This window comes from Mustela putorius, unplaced genomic scaffold (assembly GCF_011764305.1).
Source record: "Mustela putorius furo isolate JIRA1106 unplaced genomic scaffold, ASM1176430v1.1 tig00003898_pilon_pilon_pilon, whole genome shotgun sequence".
NCBI classification, from domain to species: Eukaryota; Metazoa; Chordata; class Mammalia; order Carnivora; family Mustelidae; genus Mustela; species Mustela putorius.
In genome coordinates this window covers 9,028,187-9,052,049 of record NW_025422047.1, presented here as the reverse complement: position 1 = coordinate 9,052,049, position 23,863 = coordinate 9,028,187, and the positions used below count along the sequence as shown (strand labels likewise).

At 39.9% G+C, this 23,863-nt stretch overlaps 2 protein-coding genes across 5 annotated transcripts in view; both read left to right on the top strand.

Annotated features, from left to right (window-relative positions):
* The window catches only part of TMEM87A (transmembrane protein 87A), a 44,355-nt gene extending 37,755 nt beyond the window's left edge, over positions 1–6,600 (top strand). For 2 of the 4 annotated variants that reach the window (XM_013055447.2, XM_004751190.3), the window contains exons 17-20: positions 396–457; positions 1,299–1,351; positions 2,138–2,168; positions 5,349–6,600. In XM_013055447.2, the coding sequence (XP_012910901.1) occupies positions 396–457; positions 1,299–1,351; positions 2,138–2,168; positions 5,349–5,390 (188 nt within the window). In that variant the 3' untranslated portion in view covers positions 5,391–6,600. Of the gene's footprint in view, positions 1–395; positions 458–1,295; positions 1,352–2,137; positions 2,169–5,348 lie in introns of all 4 variants that reach the window. The other 2 variants (XM_013055446.2, XM_004751189.3) reach the window with 1 other exon arrangement.
* A 2,245-nt stretch (positions 6,601–8,845) lies between these two features.
* Positions 8,846–23,863, top strand: part of VPS39 (VPS39 subunit of HOPS complex) — a 47,341-nt gene continuing 32,323 nt past the window's right edge. Inside the window, exons 1-4 of the mRNA XM_004751184.3 lie at positions 8,846–9,090; positions 16,668–16,733; positions 22,987–23,051; positions 23,367–23,409. Of these exons, the coding sequence (XP_004751241.1) occupies positions 9,018–9,090; positions 16,668–16,733; positions 22,987–23,051; positions 23,367–23,409 (247 nt within the window). The 5' untranslated portion in view covers positions 8,846–9,017. The remainder of the gene's footprint in view (positions 9,091–16,667; positions 16,734–22,986; positions 23,052–23,366; positions 23,410–23,863) is intronic.

The window sequence follows — 23,863 nt, the reverse complement described above, 5'->3', positions numbered from 1 at the left end:
ATGCTTTAAATATTATTTTCTGGTTTTTAGAAGTAGAGTAGAGCAAGTATAATGGTTTGTGAGTATCCAAATCAGGATACTGGATATAGTTTATTATTTTACACCTGTTTTACACTTGTATCTCAGTTTGGCCTGTGGTAAATTAGGAGACAGCAAAAATAAGGGTATAAATTTTCAAGTGAAGCTGTGGTAAATTCAGTAAACAGTTGTACATTAAATGTCCACTTTGCTTACTGGAGGAGCTAAAAATCTGGATTTGAACTTCCTAGCATAAAGATGGAGAAACATTGTTATATAATTCAGTTTGAGTAAACTTAACATTCTAAATTCATGTTTGAAATCATTGCTGGTCTACTAATATACTTAACCCCATCTACTTTGTTTTTGCTTTACAGAAGGAATGAAAATGAGAAGTACTAAACAAGAACCAAATGGAAATAGTAAAGTAAACAAAGCAGTAAGTAATTATATACAGGCCTTAATGATTTTTTAAATCATAAAGCTTTAAGCTTGCTTTATATAAAGATCTTTTCATATATAATACATTTACATTTATAAAAACAGCAAGTGATTCTAAGACCTACTAATCTTTAACTAGATGGTTTGCTACTAAGTCCTGAAAAGGTTCCAGACTAGTCTGATGGCTCTTTTTTTTTTTTTTTAAAGATTTTATTTATCTGTTAGAGAGTACATATACAAGCAGGGGGAGTGGCAGGCAGAGGGAGAAGCGTTGCTCCCTGCTGAGCAAGGAGCCCAATGTGGGACTCAATCCCAGGATCTGGGATCATGACCTGAGCCAAAGGTAGATGCTTAACCAACTGAACCACCCAGGCAAGCGTCCTTAGTCTGATGGTTCTATTTAGTTGTTTTCATAAGTGGAAGTTATAGCCCTTTTAATAACCTAAGGTGTTTCTTGTAGTAAAGATCAAGATTTTTTTCATTCAGCAGTTTTTTTGTTCTGTTTTGTTTTAAAATAGTACATGCAGTCTATACATTAAGGGCTTTAGAGTTTAATCTCACGCTTAAGGAGCAAAACTTACATGAGGCAAACTCTTAGGTATTAGACCATTGAGAGGAAAGAATTTAAAGACATCATTTTATATTTCCCTTACATGGTTTTTTAAAGTATTGGATTATATAGTTTTTTAAATTATTAGCAGTGCCATTTGTTATGAATATACTTCTTAAGAATGCCCAAAAGATTAAATTTAAGAATTTTGAGACCTCTATAGATCCTTACTTGGGATGTATTATTTGGAGCATTTTAGCAACAACTGATATTTGTATGTTCCCAGCAGGAAGATGATTTGAAGTGGGTAGAGGAGAATGTTCCTTCTTCTGTGACAGATGTGTAAGTTTTTGAACATTACCATGAGAATCATATTTCAGTATTGCTTTTATTATTTAATTGAATGAGCTCAAGAACATCCTAATGAGAATGCTTATAGATTAAATTATTTAAATTAAGGAATATTAAAAATGTTTAAAAGATGTTCAATAAAAATTACAAATGATATACAACCAAAAGTAATTGGAAGGGATTGTTTGTTCAGATGACATTTCTGCTTAGAAAGTTTTAGTTATCCATCTTCCTAAAATCACTGGGATAGTTCTTTGGAATTTTTTAGTTCTTTCCCATGACTATATTTTTATTTTTTTAATTAATTTTATTTTTTTAATCTTTTTTTTTTTTTTAAAGATTTTATTTATTTATTTGACAGAGAGAGAGAGACGGTGAGAGAGGGAACACAAGCAAGGGGAGTGGAAAAGGGAGAAGCAGGCTTTCCACTGAGCAGGGAGCCCGATGCAGGGCTGGAGCCCAATGCAGGGCTTGATCCCAGGACCCTGGAATCATGACCTCAGCCAAAGGCAGATGCTTAATGACTGAGCTACCCAAGTGCCCCCATGATTATTTTTAATTAAACATTGGCTCTGTCACAGCGCAGAACCTGTTTGTTTTCTGTACACTTCCAGTAACCTTCTGTTTTTATATTTGCTTTTATTCCCCTGAAATGGCCATTAATATGCAGATCTTAGATAATTATAAAAAAGGCTTTAAATTGCATTCATAATCTACTTTCCTTTATGAACTATTTATGACTTTACATTGTTCATTTTGGTGTTTTTCTCTCTGCAGAGCACTTCCAGCCCTTCTGGATTCTGATGAGGTTGGTAATCATCATGTGCATAAACTTTGGGTCTGATGATTTAATAGGGAATCATAGGTCCTTTGTTTAGGGAAATTTTATTTGACTCAGTAATGCCCTGAAGAACTATAGTTGATATAGTAAAAAGGATGAGAATAGAAATACTAAGATACTAAGAGGGGAACCCACATATTCAAGAATGTTTTCTTTCTGTACACCTTTTTTTTTCCCCTAGGAAGAGCTTTCTTTCTATCCCCTATTTCCTTTCGTAGGTTACATGGTTAAACTTGTCTTTCATGTCTTTCATTGAAGGACATGTCTTTCATTCTGAATATTAGGTTATTCTAGATTTTCTTAATTTTAGAAAGCCCTTTGAAAGCATCTGCCTGATTTCTAACTCATTGTTGTGGATTGACTGCTGAAAAATGATTTGTTCATTTCCCACTGACCTGCTATGTGATGTAGCACACAATATCAAATTCCGTAGCAGTTTTGTATATTGAAATAACTGAGAACTCTATCATGCAGAATTAAACTTATCTTTCTTTGTAACACTTTGCATTCTGTGATGTATTCTCCAGTTTCCCAAATCTCTCGCTTGAAGGCTTCTGCGAATAGTTGTCCTCAGGGCTTCCCTGTGACTAGCTCTCAGCCACTGCTATATTTTCAGGCAGAGAAGGCTGAGTATGTAAAACCCTGTTGGGCCATTCATGGCAATACAGGTTTATTTTAGTTTTTTTGGTGATAGTGACTTCACCCATCTGTTCATATTTCCTTGTGTGTAAACCTTTCAAGAACTGAGTAAGAACTTAACTATAAGAGAAACAAATTTTAAAGGACTGGGAATCAAAATAGCATCAGACTCTTCAGCCTCAGCTTTGGAAGCTAGAACATAGGAGAACAATGTCTTTGAATTGTGAGGAGAATTATTTTCAATGTAGAATTGTATATTCAACTAAACTGTTGTTATGAGAGCAAAATAAAGATGATTTTAGTCATGCAGGAAATAAATTAATATCCTACATGTGCTTTCTCAAAAGGAGCAGAAAATGTTCTTTACAAAATGAGAGAACTAAAAAGAAAAAGATTTGGGATCCAGTGAATAAAGGGCCCAACAGAGAGGCAAGGATAAACTCCCAAGATGATGTAAGAAACTCTGAGAGTAATAGCTGGGCAACAGTCTTGGAGGGCATCCAGTCCGCAATGGAGAAGACCAGAGAGCTTCAGGAGGAGTAGTTCTAAGAAAAAAAGTGAAAAGGATAGATTAGCTGATATAATTGATTATTTTGAAAAAAAATTTACAGTTCTAAGTTCAGTATATGTGATACGTGATATGTGCTTTTAGCAAATGAAGCAAAACAAAAATGAAAAATATTAACTCCAAGGTAAAAAATTATATAAGAAAAGAAATTTAATGGTAATAAATTAATTTTCTTAATTGAAATGGCATACTATAAATACTATTTTTTTTTAAGATTGTATTTGAGAGTGAGAGCAAACATGCTCATGAACATGGGGGTGGGGAGGGACAGAGGGAGAGAGAGAAGCAGACTCCTCCACTGAGTAAGGAACCCAACATGGGGCTCAATTCCAAGACTCTGGATCATGGATCATGACTTGATCTGAAGGCAGATGCTTATGGACTGAACTACCCAGGGACCCCCGTACTGTTTCTTTTTTTTTATAAAGATTTTATTTATTTATCCGAGAGAGAGAGAGAGGGAGAGCGAGAGCGAGCGAGCACAGGCAGACAGAATGGCAGGCAGAGGCAGAGGGAGAAGCAGGCTCCCTGCCGAGCAAGGAGCCCAATGTGGGACTCGATCCCAGGACGCTGGGATCATGACCTCAGCCGAAGGCAGCCGCTTAACCAACTGAGCCATCCAGGCGTCCCCCCCCATACTGTTTCTAATCGGACATAATTTTTAACATGCTTTTTATTTTTAATTTTTTTTAGATTTACTTGTTTTTAGAAAGAGCATGAATTGGGAGGGGGCCCAAGGGAGAGAGAGAATTTCCGGCATATTCCCCACTGAGTGCAGAGCCTGACGTGGGGGTTAGTCTCATGACCTTGAGATCATGACTGAGCCCAAACCAAGAATTGGATGCTCAACAAACTTAGCTACCCAGATGCCCCTTAACATGTTTTTTAAAAAAAAAATTATGAAAATACATAAAATCTACCATTAATTATTCTCAAGTGCAAAGTGTTAATTATATGCAGTGTTGTACAACAGATCTCTAGAGCTTTTTTTTTTTTTTTTAAAGATTTTATTTATTTATTTGACAGAGAGAAATTACAAGTACACTGAGAGGCAGGCACAGAGAGAGAGAAGGAAGCATGCTCCCTGCTGAGCAGAGAGCCCGATGCGGGACTCGATCCCAGGACCCTGAGATCATGACCTGAGCCGAAGGCAGCGGCTTAACCCACTGAGCCACCCAGGCGCCCCTCTAGAGCTTTTTTAAACAAACGAATATGTAATATTTCATTATAAGCATATACCATAATTTTGTTTATGCAGTCCTATATTTTTGGACATTTAATTCTTTCAATTTTGTAAAAATTTTGAGTTTTGCAGTAGAAATGTTTCTGGCCTAATCTTTGTCCACATCCTTGACTTTTTCTTCAAGTTACATTCTTGAATCAGGGAGGTAGACATTTTCATTAAAGTTTAATCTGAAGTAGATGTTTATTTCTTTCTCTTCTTTGACTCAGAAATACAGAGTTCCTTTTAATCTGTGGTTTAATGTCCAGAAACTTAGAGATTTTGGTTCAGTTAATCTTGGGTGGGGCCTGGACATCTATATGTTTCAAAATCTTCATAGTTAGGACCATTTCTGTCTGTCTTTCTTTCTTTCTTTCTTTTTTTCTTTTTTCAGAGAGAGTGCAAGTGGGTTGGGGTGACAAGAAAGAGAATCCTAAGCAGGCTCCACACTCAGTGCGGAACCTGAAGTGAAGCAGTGCTTGATCTCACAGACCTGAGATCAGGACCTAAGCTGAAATTAAGAGTCTCAGGTGCTTATCCAGCTGATCCATCCAAGCGCCCCAGTTAGGAACTATTTCTATCTAGTTAATGGACACAGAAGTACTTGTGAGAAGTATATGTGTGTGTGTGTGTGTGTGTGTGTGATCTTTGTAGAAGACATTTGGAACGTAGACCCATTTAAAATGCTTAGAAAAAAACTTCTTCTTTTTTACCTTAGGAACGAATGATTACACACTTTGAAAGGTCCAAAATGGAGTAAAAAAAAATGGGAAGATGTGCAGTTGAAGATGGCAGTATCTGGGAAGAGATCAGCTTCTGTGTTAATCTTCTATACTCCTCCATGGAATTAAAGGAGGCAGTGAAACCTGATCTGTTCCTTGACCTTTGTGCATTGGAGCTGGTGAGAGGTGTCAGAACAAGGAGAACATCTTACTGAAAACAAGTTCATAGGATGAAAAAGATCTACAAGTGTTTTATTTACAACATTGATGCCCCTTTCCTTCCCATACCCTGACATGGATGTTTATGCAACTTACGTGTGTTGTTCCTGAGCCTTCTATAATGTTTCAATTGTTTAATCTATCAAACTAAAAAGTTTAACATCTTCTAAAGAACTGTGACATCAACGCCATAATATGTAATCTCCAGGAGCAACTGCCTATAATTTTTATTTATTTAGGGAGTTACATAGGTGGTGGGGGAAATTGTTAATTATTTTTCCATTTCCTGAGAAGCCAAGGTTATATCTCACAGAGGTGGTTTGGAGACAAAAAGAGTCCTGACTTCTGGAGCCATGGTTCTTTTGGTGATTTAAAACAAAAAGAAGAGCACGCAAGAGAGAAACCTGTTACAGTATGATTCAGATCATTTAAAAAAAATCAAGTGCAATTTTGTTTACAAATGGTGTATATTAAAGATTTTTCTATTTCAGATGTACTTTAGAGAGAAATATTAGCTTAACTCTTGACATCTGCTTTTGTGACACATCCATTGCTGGCAATGTGGTGCACACTCCAGAACTTTTAACTACTGTTTTGTAAGCCTCCAAGGGCAGCGGCATTGTGGAATCCTAGGCAATGCTTTGTTTGCCTTCATGCTAGTCACTGGGTGTTGCACTAGATGCAAAGAGGCACTCCATCTAAGTGCTTGTGAGTGAGCGCCCTGCTCAAGGAACTGTAGTGCTTAAGCGGAGCTAATACAAAGGAAACAGGTCCTTCTGGCTTAACTGAAACAGTTTTTCCTGCATGAAGTAGTGTGGAGGCCCTGGACTGCTGCTCATTCTTTAGGATTGACTGTTCTTACACCTGGTGTTGGTTTAGAGACTTTATAAGAGACATCACAAGGTGATGGGATTCATTTGAAGCACTATTTTTCTGTTTTAATGGTTTTGTCCAATTTTGCCTTCCCGAGATTTTTGTTCTACATAAAAAGTTCATGCCACTTTTTAATATAAAAAAATTTTAACAAAATTAATATATCTTCCTCATTTTTTTCCCAGATTTGCCTCTAAAGACTCTTCTTCCTAAACTCTTGTGGGAATTTTCCCTTCATGGTTTTTGTTCTACATCATCTAATTGTGAAACCAGTGACCACATGACCACAGTCTTCACTAACTCATACAATAGTGAAAGTGTTTTAAAATCTTTCTATAGCTGTTTGCTATGGTTATTTAAAAAAAGAAAAAAATCACCTAGGCAGTATCTCTAAGGAACAATATGAAGGGCTGACTGTATTCTCAGGTTAACCCATTAGCAAAAGGCTAGTGGTACTACTGTGTGCTTCTCTTCTTCCATACTGAAACTTAGCAAGTGAAAAATAGTTATAATGCAGCAAGATGGTTGGTAAAATATTTTTTGATGGTGGTTAGATGTTGACTTAAGACTAGGGGAAAAATCACTGTGTTAAGCAGGAGTGTAAAGTAAATTATGTAGACTTGATAATTCTCTCTGCTTTCTCTTAATGGGTCATGTCACTGTGATTAGATACAGTGTATAATTTCTTAAAACTGGTTCAGAAGTAAGTTATAGTATCACATAGATCTATTTAGTTCTTAGTCCTTGGGCCTGAAACTATTAGGTATTAGGCCTTCTTCCAGTACAGCAGCTGGCAATTCTAAATTTGCGAGGTGTTTATGTGGTGAAAATCAGCCATAACACTTGATTTATTTAGCAATTTTTGTGTTAGTATTAACACCTTGAAAATATTTCACTGGATTATCAGAAAGAACATTTGGTAAAGATGGGACAACTATCCTAATTTACAAGTGAAGAAACTGCCATTGTATAAAGATGAAGGGGGGGGTGGAATAAATAAACTGACCAAGTCCATTTTAAAAAAATATATTTTATTTATTTATTTGTGAGAGAGAGAGCACGAGAGGGAGGGGAGGGACAGAGGGAAAAGCAGACGCCCCACTGAGCAGGGAGCCCAATGCAGGAATTGATCCTGGAACTCCGGGATCATGACCTGAGCTGAGGGCAGTTGCTCAACCTAGCCACCCAGGTACCTGAGGCTATTTTATTTTGTTTATTTATTTATTTTAAAGATTTTTATTTATTTGCCAGAGAGAAAAACAGTGATAGAGGGAACACAAACAGGGGGAGAGGGAGAGGGGAAAGCAGGCTTCCAGCCAAACAGGGAGCCCAGTGTGGGGCTCGATCCCAGGACCCTGGAATCACACCAGAGCGGAAGGCAGATGCTCAACGACTGAGCCACCCAAGTACCTATTTATTTACTTTTTTAAAGACTTTATGTGTCAGAGAGAGAGATGAAGAAAGGAGCACAAGCAGGGAGAACAGCTGGCAAAGGCAGAAGCGGGCACCCTGCTGAGCAAGGAGCTGGATACAGATGTGGTATTGGATCCCAGGACCCCAAGATCCCAGGATCATAACCTGAGCTGAAGGCAGACTCTTAACTGACTTGACTCACCCAGGCGTTTTTTTTTTTTAACTTACAGACTCACCCCTTTTTCATTTACATTTTTGCTTTAGACCCAAATGCTTACTTTTATGACCTACCTCCTATTTCCTGTGGATGTTTGGCAGGGGGGGGAGTTGCATCATTATTGCAGTGGTTTTCCAAATTTTAAGTGCATGGACTCACTTTGGGGACTTACTAAAGTACATACTGCTGATACCTACCCCTACCCCCCCCCCCCCGCCATATTCTGATTCAGTAAGTCAGGAATGAGGCCCAAGACTGCATTTCTAAGTTACCAGGTAGTGTTGATGCTACTGGTCTAGGGACCACACTTAGAGAACTTCTGCCCTGGAACAACCTTTAAAAAAGGGTAAGGTTGTGATTATAATGGTAATGCAAAAACCATTTACTGGGTGTTTAGAGTGGGTCAGGAGTTGCTAAGCGCCCACAGCGCTAAGTTTGTACGGAACACTACCAACCGTTTGCAGATAAGAAAACAAAGCTTCTGGAGATTGATTAGACATCACAGCTAATTTCCTAAATGGCAGAAATTAGCCATCCAGGCTAGCAAGCCAAAGCCCGAGTTAACCACCATGCTACACTGCCTGAGGCAGTTTTAAGAACTAACCCCCCCGCCCTCCCGCCTCGCTTTTTTGTTAACCCCCATTGCTAGTCGGCTCCATGACAGAGAGGCTCTGGGTCCCCAGTAGAGGTGGTGGCCCAAATGCCACAGCATTCCTCGAAGGCGCGTTAGAGGCTGGGGCGGAAGGGGCGGGGTTTCTACTGCGGAAGAGGCGGGCTTAGCCCGGCAGGAAGTCCGGTGTTGATGGCTGTGTTGTCGTATGGCCTGTAGGTAGGATCCCGGTCCAGCATCACGGTTGGCCCTTCCACTGGGCTGGTTCCCGGCCGAGGCCTGGCCCGGCCCGACCCATTACGGGTGAGGCTGCTGAAGTGACTGCTCGCCGCCATGCACGACGCCTTCGAGCCCGTCCCGATCCTAGAAAAGCTGCCTCTGCAGATCGACTGTCTGGCTGCCTGGGGTGAGCTGAGGGTTCCAGGGGCCGAGGCGGGGTCGGCGCAGAGGCTGTTCCGACCTTTCACAAGGCTGGGAAAGTGGACGGGCATCTGGCTGTATAAACTCCTGTCGGACACTGTCCGAAAGACCTGGGAGGAGGGAGGGCATTTACAGTGGGACTGTTGGGGCAGTCCTCCGGAACCCAGTCATTTTAAGTACGTTTACTCTTGCTTTCGGTACAGAGTTGAAGGTTGAGCTTTTCTTATTAACTGTACTGAGCTTTGGCTCCTTTCGAGACCCAATAAGTCTTCAGTTTGGAGGGGCAAGCAGTGGGGAGTTTTTAACTTGCCCGGGGCTTGAACTTGCCCGGATGATTCTGTTGTTTTCTAGATGAAAAACAACACTATTTTAGGGGCACTAAATGCGTTAACACCATATGTCTTTTTTCCTTAGTGGTCACTCATCGTTCACTTATTATTATTGTAGTTAATTCACGTTGTTGTTCTAAACTCAGTCTAGCCAAGTGGCTTGACTGCCTTATATTCAAAGTGACCAAGCTACTTAACTATGTGGGCAGAAGAGCATCATTCGAGGCTGTCATGAAATCTAACCTATTAAAAATTTGTGTGATCCTCTTGGGATCGGCCAGTACAGAAAGCAGGGTCAGGCATCTCTTGTATGCTCTAGAATAGAAATGGTTTCAGGGGTCTAACTAAACCTTGACTCTTAATTATGAACCGTATACTTTTAGAGTGGTTGTGTCTGATAACAGTCACCAAAGACCAAACAAATAATTTCAGTCTTTCTTGTTAATGCCCAGGTACTAGAAATAAGGGCCATGAAAAGGTGTCTCAGAAGCTTCATCAGATCTTATACTGAGCTAGGTACCCAAGATGGGCCTGATGGAATCTGGTGGTACCTGGCATCTTTTGCATTGTTTATGGACATTGCCACCCAGGCAGTCTTGCAGAGTTCTTCACAGCCTTTTCAGTAGGATGCTTTCACTACAGGTCTTCATGTTAATGTACACAGTCTTGCCTCTAGCAGCCCTGGGCTTCTTTAAAATCACGCCTCCACAGTAAGCTGTCCTAGTCCCTTGGGTTAAGGAGAGAATCTTGCTTCCTCCGAATATCTCAAGAAAACCTCCATTTTCTGTTATTAAGTGCTTAGCAAAGATCAAAAATAAATAGAGGAGAAAAAGAAATTTAAAAAATGAAAGACTTGACACTGCACAAAGGGACACATTCCCCTAATTCTTCATCAGATATATATTAAATGCCTATATGGCGCAGTTTCTCTGCTGAAAACAAGGATAAAGGGATGAATAAGAAACAGTGCTGGTGCTCCTAGGACACACAGTGAGGGACAAAGTCATAAGAACAGATTATGATACAAGATAAATGATACTGGAGGCATATGCTGCCTATTATAGAAACATGGAGGAGGGGTACCCAGCTCAACCTAGGACATATGCTTCTGGAAAGGGTGAATGCAGCTGCTTAACATGCTTTACTTAGCTTGCCATAATCCTTGACTGATACACTATGGAACTAGTAGTACATGTATCTTATCCTCTCACCAGTCCACTTTGTCACACTATAAAGATTCCCTGTACTTGAGCTTTTCAGAAAGATAGTTTTGAAATGCTAGGTAATTTTTTCTACCTTCATCTCCCAGCCTACAGGAGAAATGCTTATACCTTCTAGGATGCTGTGGGAGGTATTGGGCTGCAAGAGGCTGTTTACCACCTCTTGACTCAAAGCTGTTTTCAGACTTAAGCAGCAGTGAATATTGGTATATCTAGTTGTTACCCCTTTTAGCTAAAATTCATCCAGGAGCCTCCCAAAGCCAGATCATGCAGGGCCAGACAATATTTGAGAGACACCATAATCCATCTCTTGGGAAATGGAAATGGGGATACTGATGATGAGGATGACTTCTCCCTAAACTCCAGAGTTATAGAATCCAGCTGCCTTTTCAGCACCTTCACATGGATGTCTAATGGCATGACCATAATGGTTCTTGATTCCACTCTTCCAAAACACGTTTGTCCCCCTGTATCCCGCATCTCAGCAAATGACATTTCTGTTCCCATTTTTTGCTGATGATTTTGGAGCCATTCTTCACTTCTCTTATACACCACATCCAATCTGTCTGCAGATCTTATCTGTTTCACCTCCAGGTGAAGTCTAGAATTCAGTCACTTGTCTCCATCTGCATTATTTCTATTCTGCTGAAAGCACCACCTCTCTCATCTGAATTACTGTAGTAGTCCTCTGACTGATCACCCTGTCTTTGTCACTGTGCCACTTTTAGTCTTTTATCCGCACAGAGGAAGAGTGATCCCTTGAAAACTGGATCTGATTGCATCTCTCCTCTACTCAGAACCCTTCAGTAGCTTACTGTCACAACTAGAATAAGTTCCAAAGTCCTTTCTGTGCTTTCTACATCTGACATCATCAGGCCTGTGGTAGCTTCCTCTCATCTACCCCATCTATGCTCTTAGCTCCTGCTCTGTTCTACTAGTCACAGTCTTCCTTGTTCCATAACACACAAAGCACGTACCTACCTTGGGGCTTCTGCGCTTGTTCTTTTCCTCTGCCTGGCACTCTCTTGCTCTAAATATTACAGAACTCATTTCTCATTTCCTTCGGGTGTCTGCTGAAATGTCACATAAATCAGCAAGACCTTTTCTAACGATGCTATATAAAAGACAAGGTGCTATTCTTACTCAGCCTTATCTTTCTTCTTGTCATGGATTGTCACTTAATGCTATTTTATGTTATATTATTGTCTCTCTCCATATTAGAATATAAATTCCTTCAGAACTGGAACTTAGTTTGTACATTGCTTTATTTGTAGTTCCTGGAATAGTTCCTTATAATGGTATTCATTAAATCTGTTGAATGAATGAATTAATATTAATTGATATTAATAGTAACAGATTCCATTTATTGAGTACTAATCCTTATTAAACTTTTATGAAATAATACCTCCATTTTACAGAGGAGTAACCTGAGAATCTGAGTGATATTTCCAAGGTCACATATCCAGTAAATCATGTCTTATTCTGGACCCCGGTTCCCAAAATATAATATATATTCAGAACCTTTTAAAGAAAATGCAGATGTGCATTTGTATCTGTGTCTCTGTATGTGTGTCTACACATTCATTCTTCTATTTTCCAAAGAAACGGTAGGATAAAAAGGACTAAGGTGGTTGCCTCTAGCAGATGGAGAAAACAGGGAGAGTGGACAAGGATGGAAGCTAGACTTCCTACAGTTTTAGCATTGGAACGACATAGATGCATCATATAATTAAAAATTGAATTAAAAGTGTGGGTTTCAGGTCACCACTGCAGAATTATTGTGTCAGAATCTCTGGGAACAGCACTATGCAATTTGCATTTTTAATAAGTTCAGGTGATTCTGATGCAGCTAAACAGGCTTATGCTTTAAGAAACACTGTTCTTTGCTCTATGACCTCAAAAAGGGAAGTGACCACTACCTATTTCATTTCTGTATTCCCTGCAGTGGCCAGCATTGGGCCAGGAATGAAACTGTTTATCACAAGAGCTTGGACTAGTTTGTAGTTGGATGAAGTTTCATTAGGGTAATTATGAGCAAGATGGCCCAGCACTTACTCATTCTGCAGGAGGAATAAAGTCCAGCCTTGTGGCTCAGCATTAGGCTGTTAAGAGTTTTCTAGAGCTGATTCACATTTGTTTATGTATATGTTACCAACAGACTACACCGTTTTTGTAGTATGTCCCACTTTCTGATTTGCTGTATTGAATCTTGGAAGGGACTGTCCATTCCATTCTGTGTCTGCTCTGCAAATCTCTTTCTCTGTGCTTTGCCTCCATGATTGTATTATATGATGGCATGTCATAGACTGTGGAGGCCCAAAGATGGGTCAGGTCCTGTGGTCACCTGAGCCCCCACCGACTTTTTTTTTTTTTTTTTTTTTTTTTTTTAAAGATTTTATTTATTTATTTGACAGAGAGAGATCACAAGCAGGCAGAGAGGCAGGCAGAGAGAGAGAGAGGAGGAAGCAGGCTCCCTGCTGAGCAGAGAGCCCGATGCGGGGCTTGATCCCAGGACCCTGAGATCATGACCTGAGCCGAAGGCAGCGGCTTAACCCACTGAGCCACCCAGGCACCCCGACTTTTTTTTTAATTAAAAAAATTTTTTTATCAAAGATTTTATTTATTTGAGAGAGAGAGAGACAGAAAGAGAGAGAGCAGGAGTGGGGTGAGGAGCAGATGGAGAAGCAGGCTCTCTGCTGAGCAGGGAGCCCATGCAGGGCTCCATCCTGGGACTCTGGGATCATGACCTGAGCGGAAGGTAGATGCTTAACAGGCTAAAATTACCCAGGCACCCCCCACCCCTGACTTCTCTAACCAAATCAAGCCTCTTCAAGGTTGTATGCCATGAGTGCATCTGGGTAATGTGCTGTTTTCCCTTGAGTGTGAGGCTTAGTAATGTGTGTGTGGTGCTTTTACTACTTAAAGGAAAATACTTTATATGTATAAGTGGTTTTCCCCCCTAGCACCTTCAAATGAACATGTGAAAAGGGTTAAATAAAACCTCAATTAAAAAATTTTAAATTTGGGCTCATGTGCGGCTCAGTTGGTTAAGCGGCTTCCTTTAGCTCAGGTCATGATCCTGGGGTCCTGAAATCGAGTCCTGCATCGGTCTCCCAGCTCCATGGGGAGTCTGCTTCTCCCTCTCACCTTCTCCCCTGTTATGCTTTCTCTCACTCTCTCAAATAAATAAATAAATATCCTCAAAAATTTTTTAAAAAAATTTTAATGAATATATCTGATCCTGTTTTCTGACCAATAGACATTTGATAAATAACATCTCTTGGCAAGAAAACATTTCAATAAAATGGAAAGTAGATCCTTGAATGTCATGCTTATGAGTTTGACTTCATATTTTGGTAGTGCTCATGAGGATGTAAGCACCAGTGTGACAGTCTCACAGATGGAAAGACACATATAATGAGACCAGTTGAGGCCATCACAGGGGTCCCTGGAGGGACTGGGATATGGCTTTTGCAAGCTACCTTGTAGAGCTAAAATTGATAGGAATTGCAGACCAGAGTGTTAAGATGTGGCTGTAAAAGAGATAAAGGAAAACAGGAGCTGGTAGGGATTTGGGGAGCAGAGTTCGGAGGGAAGAATGGGGAAGATGGTGAATATTCTTTTGGCCTTTTGGTTATAGATTTTTATGTATGTTATAAGTGAATTAAAAAAAAAAACTTCCACCTCATTATTTATATCTGAAATAGCAGTGGGTGTCCTGGAAATCAACTTCAGTATTCAACTGCTCAGTACAGTGATATCTATAAGTAGAATTCTAAGCACAATATCTTTTACAGAGCAAGCATTGTGAACTTGTTTCTTTGTTTTCTGTGTTCTGCTCCAAGATAAATCTCCAACATTCCTTTAGAGCCAGTGTTATTTTTGATTTCTCTTAATGTCATTAAGAGCACATTCTGTCTTACTTTCTGTGTCCTGCCTTGCTTTAAAACACGAGAGAAGGGCGCCTCAGTGGGTTAAAGCCTCTGCCTTCGGCTCAGGTCATGATCTCAGGGTCCTGGGATCGAGTCCCGCATCGGGCTCTCTGCTCGGCAGGGAGCCTGCTTCCTCCTCTCTCTGCCTTCCTCTCTGCCTACTTCTGATCTGTCTCTGTCAAAGGAATAAATAAAATTTAAAAATAAAATAAAATAAAATAAAACACGAGAGAAGTCAGAATCACTATTTTTTTGGAAGACTGAGGACATCAACCTGGAAAAATGTTCCTGATGTGGCCTCTGGCCTGTTTTTATAAATACAGCCAGTGCCTTGCAGACAACCTCTGGCCAACACCCATTCTTTTGACATAGGATGCCTTCGTAATTGCTTCACAGCCTGTGGTTATATCCTGACGCTTCTATACACATCTTCCTACATGTGTGACTCTGGACAAAGTACTTATCCCCTAGGCCTCAACTTCCTCATCTGTGAAATGGAGATTTATAAGAAGGACTTACCTCAAAGGATACTTGTGAGGATTAATGAAGTAGCATGTGATATGTGCTTAGCATTTCCTGGAGTACAACACATGCTCAATAAAGTTTATCTGTTTGTATCATTATCCAAGAGAGTTTATGAAAGGAATGAATGACCTTTTATAGTATCTAAAAGCTGAGGAAGTATCTGTACATGCTTAACTTCCCTGAATGAGTTAATATAGATCTGACAGGGTAATTATTTAAACCCTATTGGAGCCTCTTTTAGCACAGACCAGTGTCTCCCAAAATGTGGTCCTTGAACCAGCAGCATTACCGTTACCTGGGAACTTGTTAGAAATGGATGTATTCAGGCCCACTGCGAGACCCGCTGAATTGGAAACTGAGGGCAGGGACTAGCAACCTGTTTTAACAAATCCTCAGTTAATTCTGATACATACCAAAGAACCGCTGGCATAGACCAGTTTTCTTTTTTTTAATAAGAACTTTATTGAGATGTAATTCATCTACCATACAATTCACCCAGTTAAGATGTACAGTTAAGTGGTTTTTTAGTACAGTGCAAGTCTTGCCACAGTCAGTCTTAGAACATTTCATCACCCTAAGAAAAACCCCATACCCATTGGTATTTACTCCCCCCTTTTCCTGTAAACCCACCAGCCTTAGACAACCACTAATCTGTCTCTATAGATTTGGCTACTCTGATATTTCATATAAATAGAGTCATAAAATATGTAGCCTTTTTCGTCTGGCTTCTTTCATGTAGAGTAATGTCAGGTTCATCTCTATTATATAGGAATGTATCCCTATATAAGCATGTATCCGCACTTCATTCCTTTTAATGGCTGGTTAATATTCCATTGTATGGATAGATTTGTGGCATTTTGTTTACCCATCCATCAGTTGATGTACTTTCAGCTGTTAGAGATACCGCCGCTCTGAACATCTGTGTACAAGGTTTTCTGTGGGCATATGTTTTCATTTCTCTTGTGTATATGCCCGGGGTAGAATTGCTGGGTCACATGACAACTCTATGTATAATCTTTTGGGGAACTGCTAGACTGTTTTCCAGAATGACCGCACCATTTTATATTCCTGCCAACAACATGTGAAGGTTCCAATTTCTTCACATCTTTGTCAACACTTTCTTTTTATATCTGCTAGACCGTCATTTAAGATAATGAGTTCTGTAAGCTTAATATTCTTATTTTCCCTAAAGTAAAAGCATTAAACCTTTAAAGGGTGCTGTTTAGTTTTGTTTCTGCTATTAGTTACCTAGTTTCATGTTTACACTATCCATTTTATGATTTTATAAATTTGTATCCTATTTTTGGTCAGTCTGATTTTGAAACACTGAAGGCAAGGACATTTTTTATTCTCTAATATGTCTGGTAATGATACTTTTTTTGATGGGTTGCTTCTCAAACATTTCTTGAATATAAATAGTCCTTAGCTTTGCAAAACACCTGCTATCAAAAGCAACTCATTTTCTGGCCCGTTTGAGTTCTGATTACAAGCCCCAGCTCAAGAAATAGGGTTTTACTAAAGCTGACTGACCTTTATCTCTGCTCTTTTCTCTTCCAGAGGAATGGCTTCTTGTTGGCACCAAACAAGGACATCTTCTTCTCTATAGGATCCGGAAGGACACTGGTAAGTGGCAGCTCTCCAGCCTCAAGAGAGAGGTGACTTACTACTCATGCAAAAAATTGTGATGGTCAGCCAGTATACAGCTGTGAAATCAGTGATTCCTGGCCCTTTAAAAATGATGGGGGTTGAGAGTAGTACAGTGGGAAAGTAGGGAGAAGCATGAGAAAATCTCTGGCATTTTTGTTTTTTATTTCTGTTTTTCTGTTCCCCTATCCTGATCTGGTAGGTGCAGTTGAGTATTCCTCCCCTCTTTGCTTACAGGAGAGTCACTGTCAGAAATAGGAAGTATAACTGGTGTGAATAAGATTTTTGCATGAATGATGTGGTAGTAGGAAACAAATTAGGAACCACAATTTTTGTTAACTTGTTTGGGGTGGACTAGGAGAGAGGAGGCCCAGGTTTAGGCCCAGCTTTCCTTCTTCTTGGCCAAATGACTGAGTAGGTCCTTTCCTTTGTCATTTTCCTCTTCTGTAAACTGTCTATCTCACAAAATTGTCAGGGTCAGATGCAAGGATTTTGAAAAGTAAAGCTCCAATCAGATGTGACTTTGTTAGTAAAAATGTAGATTAATAACTAAAGTATTTGAAATTTATTTTGTTAGGGTTTCCTCTGTTGGAGGGAAAAAAGCACCACACTTCCTTTTCCTGATTTTATTTCTATAGTCTCTTTATGGAAAATTGATGGTTTGGGATAATATACATTGGAGCTACAGAGTCTTTAGAAATCTGCTGTTAATGCCAGAGTGTGTTGGACCATATGAAATTGTCATTATTTGACTATATTAGGAAAAACAAAATTTCATGCCTTTCAACCCAATAAACTTTCTGTAGTAAATAGCTTAAAGTAAGATTGGAAATAGATACTTCCTTTTGGCACCTGGAGCAAGGGTAACATGGGAAAAAAAGGCATCTTCCTAGGGCATGTGGAGGGGAATTTCAGTCTACTCATTTTAGGTTCCTTGGGTGGGAACATGTAAATTGGACTGACAAAAGAGAGATTAACAAGAGAAAGACAAGTGTATTAACATGTATTACACATACACGTGGGAGCACTCAGACATGGGTAACACAAAGGGGTTGTGGTTGGAATTTGGGCTTATATAACATCTTAACAAATGAACAACAAATTTTTAGAAAAGTGGTAAGACAAAGGAAAAGGACTTTGAGTTTCTAGGATGGCAAACTGTTAAAAGGCAGACACATAGGGGAACTAATGGAATACGGATGAGTAAAGTTTGTTAATAGATTGTTCTGGTGTCCTCTCTAGGCTGATAAGGGTCTAGAGCTATCTCTGCTGATTAAATGCTGTCCTTGGTAGAAAGGGGAGGAGGGACACCTTTATAAATGTATGTTCTGTTTTTAGGCAAATTAGAGGAAGGGAGAGAGCCTTTCTTTTTCTGCTTCTTCCCAGTTGCCTTCAGCTCAAAATAATTTGAGGGGGCATAATTTGGGGGGATGTATTCTGCTACCTATCACCAGTGGAGTAGGGAAGAGGAAGGCACCTGTTCAGAAGAGAAACCAGCAGAGGGTAAATTTCATTTCTAAGTTTTTCAGCTTTCCTTTAAAGCAGGGGTCAGTAAACTTATCCCAGAAAGGGCCAAAAAATAAATAGTTTAGGCTTCGTAAGCACTGAGATCTCTGTTGTGACTACCAACTTTGCTATTTCAGCAAAAAACAGCCATAGACCATATGCAAAGGAGTGGCATGGCTGTGTTCCAACAAAACTTTATTTATAAAGACATGTCAAGGGCTGAATTTGACCCCAGGGCAGCACTTTGCTTGCCCTTGCTATAAATTTCTAGTTCTCAGGGCCAGAATATTTCTATTTTGTGACACTTATTAGACTATAATTTAAAAATTAAGCTTGCCTTGGATTTTATTCAGCATTTGACAACCATGATTTCACTGTCCACTGTAGGCTCAGATACTGTGCAGGACAGGGAAATAAGAGAGCTTAATATTCTTTACCCCAGGGGCGCCTGGGTGGCTCAGTGGGTTAAGCCGCTGCCTTCGGCTCGGGTCATGATCTCAGGGTCCTGGGATCGAGTCCCACATCGGGCTCTCTGCTCAGCAGGGGGCCTGCTTTCCTTCCTCTATCTCTGTGATCTCTTCCCTTCCTCTCTCCTACTGTGATCTCTCTCTGTCAAATAAATAAATAAACTCTTAAAAAAATATATATATATATTCTTTACCCCAACAGATGAGCAGTTCTTTGTAGCTTCAGATACTAAATGCTATGATAAAGTGATTTGTTTGATAGGTCATTTCTATATAAATGATAGGGAATTGAAAAGTAGACCAGAAGAGTAACTCTCAACATAATGTAGTCTCAAACTGATAATATTAGTGCTAATATGACTTGGAATCCTGGTGCTGATTGTTCATGCCCTGTGATGGGTTCAGCATGGGACTTTTGAGACATTCGTTCCTGGGACTCAATTTCTGCATAGGTAACTTGAGTAGCAGTGCGACCTGCCTTAGACAATTGGGAATCAGACTCTGATTAGAAACTTGACTTCTCCCTGTATCCTTAGAGAACAGTTCAGTTCTGGCTCGGCTCTGGCCTATTTATGGCCCGAAAAAGAAATAGACTTGGGCCTCTATGAATCAGCCATAGAACTAAGTTGGTTCCTAAGTTTGAGATATTCCAAACCTAAATTAGGCTGCAACCAGACTGTCTTTCTGAGGAAGGAGAGAGGGTGATAAGGTGTCATGGAGAGACTGGAATTAGGGGTACCTGAGATCAGATGTTAGTCATTTCTTTGAGCTCGGAAATGCTTCTAGGCCTCATTTTACTCCTCTCTTAAACAGAGGTGTTAAATGAGCTCATATCAAATATCTTAACAGCTTCAGGTTTACATCAGTGCCATCACCTTAGAGCAGTTCTCAAAGTGTGGTTGGTAGACCCCACGGTGTCCTCAGGATCCTTTTAGAAGGTTTACCAGGTCAAAACTAAGTCCACAGTGCCACTGCACCATTTTCTCACTGACATTTATTGACATCTGCACTGATGGTAGCTAGAACTGCAGGCCCTTAGCATAAGTTCAGGACAGTGGTTAATGAGCTTGTTGGTATGTTGCTGTTCTCATTGTAGTTGTGGTGCTCTCCAGCTCGCTCTCACTGTGGTTTCTGGTTTATTTTTTTCTTTATTTATTTTTAAAAAGATTTTATTTATTTATTTGACAGAGATCACAAGTAGTCAGAGAGGCCAGCAGAGAGAGAGAGGAGGGAAAAGGCTCCCTACCTAGGAGAGAGCCCAATGCGGGGCTCAATCCCAGGACCCTGGGATCATGACCCGAGCCGAAGGCAGAGACTCTAACCCACTGAGCCACCCAGGCGCCCCGGTTTCTGTTTTTTTTAAAACCAACTTTCATCTAAGGATGTTCTTTGTGTGGCAATAAAATTATTTTATTATATCCTGATCTTTGACAATATTTCTTTTTTCATTTTTAAGATTTTATTTATTTATTTGACGGACAGAGATCACAGGTAGGCAGAGAGGCAGGCAGAGAGAGAGGAAGGGAAGCAGGATCCCTGCTGAGCAGAGAGCCCGATGCAGGGCTCGATCCCAGGACCCTGGGACCACGATCTGAGCCAAAGGCAGTGGCTTTAACCCACTGAGCCACCCAGGTGCCCCTTGACAATACTTCTTTTTAATAATCTCTGATGTAGTAAGAAGTACCATGTGCCAAGGTTTGAAGCACAGTGACTGCCTTGAGAAAAAGTTCTTGTTTGAGTTCTGAACTGAACTGGCCACTTTTTCATGAAGCATCATTGTTGTTTAAAAGAATGACTGACAGACTATGGTTTTGCACACCATTTGGGTGTTTGGTGCATATTTTCTTAAAAACTGAACAAAGGAATCTGTCACTTCAAAGAAGACAACTGGAAGTATCTGTGGCTAACAGTCAGGCTAGGGCTTTCAGTAGAAAATTAGAATTGTGGAAAAATTATATCCACACCATGAACTCGACAGCTTCTCAGTACTTTTCTGATGACATTGGAGGTGATAATGAATATGATGACATAGGACATATATATATGTGTCCTATAACAAAATATGCCAACATTTGGAAAATCTGTGTGATTCAGTGAACAATATTTTCCAGTGCATGAAGTTTCTAAATCATTCATGAGTAAAAAGATCCATTCAAAGTCTAAGACAGAGGGTGCCTGGGTGGCTTAGTCAGTTAAGTGTCTGACTCTTGAGCTCAGCTTGGGTCTTGATCTCAGGGTCATGAGTTCAAGCCCCACGTTGGGCTCCATGCTGGGTGTGGAGCCTAGTATTAATTTAATCAAATAATTAATTAACGTGTAAGATAAGCTAATTGACTTCAATTTGACAAGAAGTTTCATTAATAGGTTTCAGATTCCACATTGTTAGAAACTCCATTTGTCAAGTTTTCGTATGGTATCAAAGAAGAAGATGGACAATTATCTGAAAAAACTTTATTTTTTTATTAATTAAATTATTTTAAAGACTTTATTTATTTGACAGAGAGAGAGAGAGAGAGAGCAAGCACACAAGCAGGGGGAGCAGCAGAGAGAGAGAGACAGGCTCCTCACTAAGCAGGGAGCCCAATGCAAGACTCTATCCTAGGACCCTGGGATCATGACCTGAGCCAAAGCAAATGATTAACCGACTGAGCCACCCAGGCACCCCATGAAAAAATATTCCTCCATTTTCCAGTTCTGTGTCCATGTGAGGACAGATTTTTGTCATCTCCTTCAATCAAAGCAGTGTATCAAAATAGTACAGAAGCAGATGTGAGAGTCCACCATGTTCTATTAACCCAGACATTTAAAAGAGAATTACAAAATATTTGTAATTTGGAAAAATAGTTATTCATTAAAATGTTATTTATGCTAACATGTAATGGGCTTATTACTAATATTTAAAAATAAGTTAATAAATACAGATTTTTAAAATTTCTCGGTCTTAATTTCCACCCTAGTATACATTGATAACTACGACCCATGTTAAAGTTTTGGGATTCTCAAATTTTAAGGCTGTGAAGGTGTCTTGAGGCCACAAAGTTTGAGAATCTCAGTCTTAGGTAATTCAGCTTATGAAGAGAATCGTTGGAAGTAATAATAAAGCCCTTTTCAAATATAGAACTAGTTACCAAGCAGGAAGTGGCTGAATTTTTTTTTCTCATGAAATGTAATGGTAGAATACAGGACATGTTTATGAATCTCCCACAACTCCCGAGCCCTTTCATCTCCTCTGCTGAGGGACAGGTGGAAGAAGTAAGACCAGCTTTGGTGGCATGGGCACTTGTGGCTGCCTTGTAGATGCTCCACCGTTTTTGGGGCCATGGACCCCACTAGCTGTGGAGAACAGCTTGGGGTCAGCTGTGTGAACAGTTGGGAGGCAGGTGGCAGGGGATTGGCTCAGAACCTGGGCTTTACAGTCAGCCCTGAGTTTGCTTCTGGGCCATCTTTCACCCACTGCTACCTAAGTGCATGACCTGTCAGGTCCCTCACATATGAAATTGGAATAATATCTACTCCTTGGGGGTAGTTGTGAGGATATTTATATATATGTGTGCATATATATAATTATATTTATATATATATATATTTAAACTTATATATGCTCAGTTTGCGATAGCTGCTATAATTATTGTGATAATTATTCTCTTTTTGACCTTTTGGTGACTTTTGAGGCTGACTGTTTTTGTCATCCCCACGAGGCTGGCATCATGTTTTTATGGTCTGTAACTTTCTTCCCTTTTTGTAATGTGCCAACCGATATGGCATCTCCTGAGAGCAGCAGTAAGGGTAGACGCACTCGGTTACTTTAGCTGAGGGGGATGGTGTTGAGTGTTTGCTCTGCCCGGTGAAGCAGGATGTAGGGTAGCTGCTGGGCTTTTGTTGGTCTAGATCTAAGGATGTTTCGGGCTGGGTTTCATTGTTTGGGCTCTTACATTTGACTGTTACTTTTACAAGCACTTAGCCAAGGTGCTCTTTTGTAGGATAAGACCTTCAGACCCACAAGTACCTTGGCAGCTTCAGTGAGCTTCTGTGGTATGATTCTTTCCGCTAATGCCAAGTCAAGGTACATGAAACCCTCTGTTCTAAAATGGGAGTTGAAGGCAGCTTCCTGTACTTAGTGAAGACAGCTATCTAGTGTAGATCTCCAGCTTCCAGGAATTAGGAATTTTTAGATTCCTATAGAAGAGCCATGGGAGCAGCATTTTTTGTTGTGGTTGTTTTTACATGTTTGGAACTGTGAATGTTTGTTTCTTCCATAGGTTGCAACAGGTTTGAAGTGACACTAGAGAAATCCAATAAAAACTTCTCCAAAAAGATTCAGCAGGTAGGCAGTGATGATGGTCATTTCAAGAATGTTTGACTTCGTGAGACCCTGTCAAAGCTAGAACTTTGATAACATTGCTTACGAACTCTGAATTCTGTGCTGTCTGTTCTCCCACTTATTAGGGATCTGAGTTCATCTGTCATGTGTCTGAGATCCTCAATAATGAGCAGAAATTGCAATTACACATAAATATCCATCAGATCCCTGTCATTGGCCTAGACTCTTTTATTCCCTCTTTAGTACTGTTCTTAAGTGAACATTTGTTAAGCCTTGTTGGAAATGTTTAATTGAGTCTAATGATTTGTTCTTTTCCAGATCCATGTGGTTTCCCAGTTTAAGATTCTGGTCAGCTTGTTAGGTAAGAAAAGGAGTTGCAGTTGTATTGCCTGTGTCAAAAACCAAAAGCTATGACTTGATTAACCACTCTTTCATGCTTAATTTGACAGATGTTGAAACTGACCTGTTCCAAACCAGACATGGCAGGGTACATGGGTATTAAAGGCAAGAGTATCCCTCATAAACTTGAGCTCTGCTCTCCAAGAAATGTCATTCATTCATTGGGCAGATGCTCATTGAGCCCTGTTCTAGGCATTGGAGATACCAAATTGAATTAGACATGGTTTCTATCTTTGAGATTTATGTTCTGATTGTGAAGACTGAAATGACAGAAAGTAATCTTGATACAGTGTGGTAAGTTAACAATAGAAATTTATTAAAAATGTGGTGGATCTTAGTAAGGGAAGGACAACATCTTCTAGTGGATGATTAGGATTTTGGCAGGAAGAGAGGGGAAGGGAGAGCATTTTAAGCAG